We start from the raw sequence: 8,832 nt of genomic DNA, 5'->3' as shown, positions 1-8,832 counted from the left end.
TGGATTCAAAGGTTAGTTTCCAAACACTGCAATGTTCTGACCATGAACGCAGAGTGAAGAGTGGTCGACAGACAGACCAGTAACAGGGGTTGTGTCAAACTGCCGTTCCAGCCACAACATCACCTATCATAGCCTGCAGAAAGTTTTGGTTCCAGATGGCACGCTATTCCCAATACGGTGCCCCTAACCCCATTTCTGACCAGGTCCCTATGGTCCTTTTGTCTAAAGTAGTGCACTATGGAGAATAGGGAACCATTTTGGATGTGACTTGGATGTAACCTCCTGCCCAGAATGGGGAAGATAAAAAAAATGTCAATAAGTGTTGCAATGTTATTTTGTTAGATACGTTCTAAATATCATGGTGGAACTATGGTGAGTCACAATATTTTGCGAGGGGAATGAAATGCTGACTTTTGTGGTGAAATCAAGGTCCTTGAGAAATGGAAATGAGTTGAGCTTCCAAGTGAGATATTAAGTGAGAAACCTACATTGAACTAGCTACATGTGAGCAATGGGATGGTGTCAAATCAAGGTAATTGGACGTCTAAACCTGAAGACTAAACCATCAAAGATAATTTGTTTACAGATGAACTATCAGAGGGAAGTTGATGGTTCCCATTTTTGTGGTTTTGCTTCCTCCACCATGACTTTTTAAACTGACTAAATGACATTCGTCGCGTGTCATCGCAGAACGGTAGAACCATGAGCAGACAAACAGTGAACATACAATTTTGTTTTCTACTGGTCTGTTTGTTCCTTAAAACAGGTAAGAGCTCTCATGTTTAACTGTAGGTTAGTCATTTTTAAATACATATTGTTATATGGTTAATATATCTGTATTATTTGTAGTTATTATAAAATGTTGTTTTATTCAAATCCAGGAACCCGAAAAAGCCTTTGTGTCTCCAAATGATCTGTATTTGTGATACTTTTGTATAGTTTGGACATGATCCACTAAAATGCTAATCTCAATCCCTTGACTGGTCAGATGCGTGTCACAAATATTTGATCATTAGGGTGTCAGGAAAATTAAACCAATGCATGGATTGTTGTCATTTGTTTTTCATTACCCTTTTACTGAGAAAGTTACATACACTGCTAAGGTAGCACCTAAATCACACATCGGGTCTCGATGAACGATGCTCAGTGTGAAGCTGCGCTCATCTGTGAAGAGAACAGGGCGCCAATGGCGGACCTGCAAATTCTGGTGTTCTCTGACGAATGCCAATTGAGCTGAATGGTGCTGGGCTGTAAGCACTGGTCCCACTAGAGGACATCAGGCCCTCATGCCACCCTCATGGAGTCTGTTTCTGACAGTTTGATCAGAAACATGCACACTAGTACACAAAACTAGAGAGGAATCAGTCATGAAGGATTAGATTCAACTTTGTCATTGAACATTTCAAGTACAATACAACAAAAGGCAGCGGATCAGGAGAGAGCGATTGTCTGATGTCACCACCTGCAACACCTTTCCCTTTCTGGGGGTTGTCTTGCTGTTGCCTCTCCAGTGCACCTGTTGTCATTTTAATTTGCACCAAAACAGGTGATATTGATTCACAGTCCTCACTTATGCTTCCTGACTGGACAGATTGATATCCCTGAAGTTTAATTGACTTGGTGTTATATACTGTGATGGTTATGTGTTCCCTTAATATTTTTGAGTGATGTATTTACCAGCAGAACACTTTATCTGTTGTCAAAAACCGTTGTGTCACACTTGCTCTAAGAGAACAACAGTTTGGAGAACATATAAAATAACATTTGAAAAGCGTTCACTCACTCCTCCATTTTACCGTAATTCATAATGCTTCATCTCCATAATTCACTGAACCTGGCTACTTTTGCCAAGCACAATTTTAAGGAAGAAGCCAGATATACACAAAGAAAAGTTTAAATTCCGGTGGCTGCATATCAGTTTTAATATGTGTGGTTGGTGCAGCTAGTGTTACATGAAAAATATGTTTATTCCGCGAGTTAGCTGACTAGCTATTCATTATTTGTGGGTTGCTCTATTAACCAGCTGGCTGGCAATTATTTCTCAGTTATCTAGAACATTACATTAGCGAGGCAGTTAGACAAGCCGAAATGAACACCAAATGCAGTCAGGGTTGTCAGATTTTAGTGACAGTATACTTCCCTATCACCAACGGAGTCCACATAAAACCAGCCATACGGCTATTTCTTTCTATACAACCTTATCTGTAAATCAACCTGACCAAGCCCATTTTGCTGGTTACCGTAGTAGAGGCTACCTTTGCTACTAGCAACTGTGATCTCTGGGTCATGAAACTTTGGTAATCTAGCTGAAATTAACTCTAGCTAACTACCCCCCATGTTACATATGAATGAGGTAGATAATTAGCTAATCTATCAACTATTGTTTGTTTTTAACCGGCAACCATGTTGGGTGTGGTTAGACTGATGTGATAGTTGCAAAATACGTATTAGCTTGCTAGCAGTGAATTGCAAGTTTCACTAAAGAAAAATCTGGTTCCCTAAAAGGAAAAGACTGGAGAGAGAAAAAAGTAGATGGGTAGGTGGTCTGTGATTGGTGGAAATTAACTTAAGCTTAGTCCACAGTGAAAATGGCTACTTTTGCTCTGCTATGATTTTTCACTTACGAAATACAGAACTTGTCCACGTTGTGAACGTCAAAAATCCGAAAGCGCACAAAGAATTATCCGCCCGTGCATTTTTGCCCCACAGCAGGAAACGTATCGCAATAAATGCTCTTATTATGAATCTGAAAATGAAATATGCTTACTGTTCGAGTTGAAATTAAATATTTGGTTACAGATTTGCGAGTTTTTAAAATGTGTTCAAACTTCATTGTACAAGCTTGTCCAATATCTAAATGTACAAACTTGTGTCTACAAACGTGCAAGTACGTATCTAATTGTACAAGTTTGCAAAATGTAATTACAGATTTAAGCACCAGAGTTCTGATCACGGCCCTCAATATAAGTAGCGGCGCCCCCAGACATTTTCCATTGGGGTGACACACCAAAAAACCAAAAGCCATAACAACATTTCAGGAATTCTATTACACTGTTGTAGTATATAGGCTAGTTGAAAACAATAACAGTATGAGAGTTAAGGAATTGCATACTGATATACTTTTCAAGATATTTATTTTATAAAGTTAATTATTTTACAGTTAAAGTTACTAATTATCTGATGTGCATAGAATCATATGGGACAGTTAACATTTTGAGTTTCACAAAAATCCTTTATTTTAATTTGTTATGTATCTGTATGTACATGTGTTAGGCAATTTATTATCATAATCAATAATGTATATATTTTTTATAATTGTTCATGTGAAATGAATATATACATAGCCAGGCTGGACAGATTGCCAAACATAAGATGAGACAAAGTAAGGCCAGCCTATGCATTTTGTTATTTTCTTTCACATGAACTATTATGAAAAATATACATTATTGATTTAAAGCTATCTAGTTGTGTGTTTCCTTAGACATATTTATCTTTCATGTAAATTGGGTAATGTTAGACAAACCAGTAACATAACTGTAGCTTAGTCAAAACTAGCTTAGTGATTCTGGATGCTGCAACTGGCTAGAGTTAACACGATATCAAGCTAAACAACCGGAATAATAATGCACAAATCTTTTTGTCTGTAGAAAGAAAGTGCTAACTCCACGTCCAACTTCTTGTTTTTCATTGGGTAACTAGCCAAGCTAGCGTTAGCTTAGCAGCACTGGGAGCTACCCAGTACAAAGCTAAACAATCTGAATATACTGTAATAATGTGAATAAATCAATTTACCTGTCCGTAAGAAAAAGTTAATAATCAGAGTCGAACTCCATCCATTTCATGTCATTAGTTCTTCCACCTTGGTAATGTTGCTTATCGCAGGCATGTTCACAAACGGAGCCAAGTCCCGCCTCGCCAAATGTGATTGCCACAAGATTGGCTGGAACAGGTTTGGGTGCGTTGTCGCTACCCGCCACAAATCCTACATAATGCACTTTTAAATTAATAGTACCTAATGTAAAATATCAGATAAAAGTACATTATGCATACTCAGAAGCATATTATGCATATGCGACCCGAGAGGAGGGGCCAGTGGGGGGGCCAGCGATAGTATCAGGGTGGTCGTGGGCCCCCCTGGCCGCCCCTTGGCAGCGCCAGTGAATATAAGATCACAAATTTTGTGAAGCAAGTGTGGAGGTTTGACATATGAAGAGGTGTGTGTGAGCGATATGTCATGGAACATGAACAACCCACAGCATTTGCAAATCATCTGATTATCAGTGTGCACAGTTCTGACTAAGCCAATCACCATACAAATGTACGTTCCTCCCTGTGGACTTCACCTGATCTGTCGTCTGCATGGCTGCTTGTTCTAAGGTTGTTCTCTTACTCCCCACAGTTCTCAAACAATTGGCCAAGAAAAACTGACAAGATGGACATTACTGTCCAGAATAGAAATGGGGAGAAACATTTGAGAAAATATAGAGAGAAGAGAATATTTTTTTGAGAAATTGAATGTAGTGATGGCCAAACCAGGCTTCATTAGCAGTATTATAGCAGCAGGATATTATGCTGGCAGCACTCACATTTTTTTTATCACAATAAAAGCCGTCATTGAAATGTATACGGTAATTTAGTTAACAATCTATTTAGTAAAAAAGAACAAACACAAACAATATTGGTAAGAACATAAAGATAAAATGTACAGACTAGATTGTTGACTATATTGCCTCATATTTCAATGATGGCTTTTATTTAGAAAACAAAAATGTGAGTTAGCGCTGCTAGGATAATATCCTGCTGCTAGAAGAACGGTAGTGAAGCCTCATATGGCCAACACTAATTGAAAGACAGAAAAATAGAAAATAGTCAGACAGAGATTTGTGATAGTGTGTGTGTCTGTGTGCGTGCGTGTGTGTGCATGTGTGTGACAAAGCAAAGCAATGAGAGACAGAAACAGTTAGCACAGAGAAAATTCATGACAAAAATAGACAGATGGCAAGGAGAGAGCAAGGAAGAGAGATAAGGAGGTGAGAGAAAGATGAGAAAAAGACAGAAGAAATGGAAAAGAAATTAAGAAACTGAGAGAAAGACACGGAACAGAGAAAAGTGCTGGAATAGTTACTCGGAAAAGGGGGAAAGGAGAGACATGGTAATAAAGATGGACAGGACAGAAGGAGGTGGTATGAGGTTGTGCAGTCAACACAAGGTTGCAAGCAGTGAGGTTTCTGGATTAACTAAACTGGTGGAATAAATTCTGTGTGGAGGGCCAATGAGAGGCTTCCCCCTGACTGGATAGAGGCTCCCCCTCCCCTGACTGAACAGAGGCTCCCCCTCCCCTGACTGAACAGAGGCTCCCCCTCCCCTGACTGGATAGAGGCTCCCCCTCCCCTGACTGGATAGAGGCTCCCCCTCCCCTGTCTGGATAGAGGCTCCCCCTCCCCTGACTGAACAGAGGCTCCTCCTCCCCTGACTGAACAGAGGCTCCCCCTCCCCTGTCTGGATAGAGGCTCCTCCTCCCCTGACTGGTTTCTGACTTGTAACACATAGCACCGTCAAAGTTTGGGGTCAAATCTAAGATGTTGTCCCTGCATGAGTCCAACATCAACAGTCTATTTTGGAAAACGGGATGCACACAGGATCGGGCACACAATGAAATAATATGCAACTCATTTAAAACGCTAAGAAATTAAATTCCCTGCCCTAGATAAGAAAGCATAACCCTTCCCTATTTTCCTCCAGGTATCAATTACCTCAATTGCGACCCGTCCTTGAATGACAAATAGGTAAATGTATAAGCCTGGTAAACTGAGCTTAACTGTGGCAGCCAAGTAAAAGCTAGCTAGCTAACTGTAGTGTTCTGATGGCAGGCTGGGGCTGTATGCACATTGTGTTTTCTCCAGTTTTTCTGTTGACGTCAGAGTGGGTCCTACCAGTAGATCTGGTTGTCATGAAGGAAAATGGTAAAGCACTTTAATATTTTACACCTAAAGGAGGGCAGAGCAAGGCATTTCTGATTCTTAGCCTTTTTGTTAAATCGGAATCCCTTGATATCATGGCGTTAAGGCTTTACATGTCCACATAATCTGGTTGTGTTCTAATTACAAGCAGATTACTTAATTGACCCGCTGGCCTCTGTTTTTGGCAGCATTTCTCCAGGTCACATGTGAACTGAAGTTCCAGATTGTAAAGCCAGTCTCACTGGTTGGTGAGGAGGTCCAAATGACCTGTGACGGACCATGTTCTTCATTCAACTACACCTGGTGTCATCTGAACGAGACCAAATATACAGGCAGCATTTACATTTTACATGTCACCCTTGAGAACTCTGGAGAATACAAGTGCTCATGTTATATAAATGGAAATGTGTGCTACAGTAAAGCAGTCAATCTGACTGTTGTAGGTATGTGACTATATTTCAGTTTTGTTATAAAGTAACATTCATTATATACGAATTGTGGAAGTCATTGTTAAACATAATGGAATGATTTGTGGTTGCTAGGATAGATCCAAGTGTTTAGAGACACTTATGGCTTTTGTCAAATTCACTTATATTGGTGTTGATGGATATGGTTTGGCAATGCCAAAACACTGTTCATAAGTACGGTTAAATATACTTACACTCTAATTTGGATCAGTTTAAATAGATTGAAAATATAATATATTGAACGGATTATCAATTATCAACAAATATCAGCTGTGACTGATTTAGTTGAATTTAGGTACAACATTGAATACATGTGAATGATGCACTCTCCCAATTTAAATACATTGAAGTGTATTTGAATGTGTTTAATGTAAAAAGTTGGCATTCACACGTTAAGTGTTTCACCACCAAGTGGCCACTACATCTCATCCTCCCTCCCCAGAGAGACTCTCCAAGGTGTGGGTGTCTTCCACAGCCCTGGCCATAGTGGAGGGACAGAGTCTCACCTTGCACTGCGAAGCCGCCTCCCAGCCCTCCTCTGTGGCCTGGACATGGACGCGGCTGAACGAGAGTGGCGGGTGGAGCGCCGTGAGTGCCGAGCAAGAGCTGACCCTGACCAGGGCAGGCCAGAGTGGCCAGTACCAATGCCACGCCTACAGCAATGTCCTGGGCCTCACGCAGAGCCAGAACAGCTCCGTTCACTCAGTCTACATCATCTCCTTCCCCCTGACGGGTGAGATGAAATGGTTTTCACTCCTCACGCCATCGGTCCATGCTGTTGCGCAGAAAAACGCCTCACGACCCCTGTTTTATTGTTTTTCCTGTTGGGAGTGTGGAGCGTCAGTGTGGTGTCCTCCTCTCTCCTCAGGCAGTGTGAATGCAGGAGTGGCCGGCCTGGGCCTGGCTCTCCTTGCCCTGGTTTCTCTGCTCCTGCTGATGATGTGGCGAGGGCGGCAGCTGGCCAATGAGTCTCTGGCCGCAGGGGGCACTCTAGCCAAAGGTGAATCACACCGTCTGGAGAAGTTCATCGACACCTTGTACCAGAACCCCAGGGTGCATTTGGCTTATCCACGGGAGAAAACGGACAAAACCGGTAGGCTTCCTGGTGAAATACTAATGAGAGGTACCTCGGCGAGGCCCAGTACAGGGCGAAATGCAGCTGGTGGCACAAAAACCGAGAAGGGCTGAGAGCCACTGTGGAAGACATGGTGTTGCTCTCGGGAAACAGCGAAGTCTCTCACTCACGCAGGTTCACACTTCCATGACAGCCTCACACAGTAATCAGCCTAGGGGTTTTTTCAGACACCTGCACTCTGCTGTACTGCAGAGTACTGATTAGTGATTTATATTATTCCTCCCAGTTATTTCACCAGGCAACATGCTGTTGTTTACAGCAATGATGTGGTAGCAGTTAGGTTTGACTGCTTTGCTCGTGGACAGAATCCAGCCGAGGATTCAAACTTTTTTAGTTACTTTTTTGAGATGCTTAAAAGCCTGATTTGCTCAGACAACAGCCTATTCGGTTATTTGTCAAGTCTCCGCAAATAATTAAACTATAGATTTACAGTAGGTTTCTGAAAAGGTTTTAGTGTTCATTTAGGTGTTTGAATGTATTTTAATTTAATGATTTTTTTATGTACTTTCAGGACTTGCTGGACCTACAAAAGCACAAAAGTAAGATAATTGATAATAATATGTTTTTTTATGAAATCTTAATTGTTTGATTTTCTCTGAAAGTCTATATAGTTTACTATATCACCACAATTATATACATTGTTTGCTGGTCACTGAAGTCAATCAACTGTCTGCTCTCACCACTAGGGGGAGACAGTGCCAAGGTCAGACTGGAGATACAGGAGAAATCTACATGAACTGTGGCAGAATTACGCAGACTTGTCACCAGCTTACATAATAGGTGAAGATAACTATGCCAGCTTGTCTTGATTGTAGATTAAGGTACTTGCACAATAACTGAAACAGGGTATGCAAAACCTACCGCTAGGGAATACCAGACCAACTTGACAAACCACTGAAATGGAAGAAGGGATAATTATGTTGGGCACTGCCAAACCCTGTGGGGTAGTTTCTCAGACCAATATAAAACATCTAGCACTAAAAACAGTTCCAACTGAGATACTCTGTTGTCAGGCTTTCTTTTCCAGGACGATGTATCGTCTGCGTCTGGGTTGCTGTCTAGGGCCCGAAAAGTTAGTTTGTTTCATATTTGATGAAAAAACACTTGACTAGAAAGATGTGTGGCTTTAAAGATTTTCTTTTACTCACCTTTTCATTTTTGTTTGTCTGTGTTAATGATTTGCAAGAGGGGGGAGATTGGTATTTTCTGTAATATTTTAATAGTAGCTTTAAATAAAATAAAAAATGCAAGAAACAAGAAACAGCCATTA

The 8,832-nt window shown here is 41.0% G+C and overlaps 1 protein-coding gene across 4 annotated transcripts; it reads left to right on the top strand.

The window, feature by feature from the left end:
• Positions 1-390: 390 nt before the first annotated feature.
• On the top strand, positions 391-8,810 carry LOC114840927. 4 transcript variants are annotated; one of them, XM_029125390.2, is made up of 6 exons: positions 392-766; positions 6,149-6,403; positions 6,870-7,160; positions 7,296-7,520; positions 8,074-8,101; positions 8,249-8,810. In XM_029125390.2, exons 1-6 carry the CDS (start codon positions 703-705, stop codon positions 8,337-8,339), a joined length of 954 nt encoding a protein of 317 aa, XP_028981223.2. In that variant the 5' UTR covers positions 392-702; the 3' UTR covers positions 8,340-8,810. The 4 variants fall into 4 exon arrangements, with proteins under 4 accessions (XP_028981227.2, XP_028981223.2, XP_028981224.2 ...); XM_029125391.2 differs by having other exon boundaries at positions 7,296-7,427; positions 8,249-8,809; XM_029125392.2 differs by having other exon boundaries at positions 701-766; positions 6,160-6,403; positions 8,249-8,809.
• The last annotated feature ends 22 nt before the right edge of the window (positions 8,811-8,832 follow it).

The sequence above is a fragment of the Esox lucius genome, chromosome 15 (assembly GCF_011004845.1).
Source record: "Esox lucius isolate fEsoLuc1 chromosome 15, fEsoLuc1.pri, whole genome shotgun sequence".
Lineage (NCBI taxonomy): Eukaryota > Metazoa > Chordata > Actinopteri > Esociformes > Esocidae > Esox > Esox lucius.
Note: the sequence above shows the minus strand (reverse complement) of the source record. Positions and strands in the feature narration are given on the sequence as shown.

Excerpts from the sequence above, each read along its gene's own strand:
- LOC114840927 (XM_029125390.2), top strand. The coding sequence starts at position 703 with ATGAGCAGACAAACAGTGAACATACAATTTTGTTTTCTACTGGTCTGT. Across the intron at positions 767-6,148 it reads CTGTTTGTTCCTTAAAACAG|CATTTCTCCAGGTCACATGT; the intron begins GTAAGAGCTCTC and ends TGTTTTTGGCAG. Across the intron at positions 7,521-8,073 it reads GGAGAAAACGGACAAAACCG|GACTTGCTGGACCTACAAAA; the intron begins GTAGGCTTCCTG and ends ATGTACTTTCAG.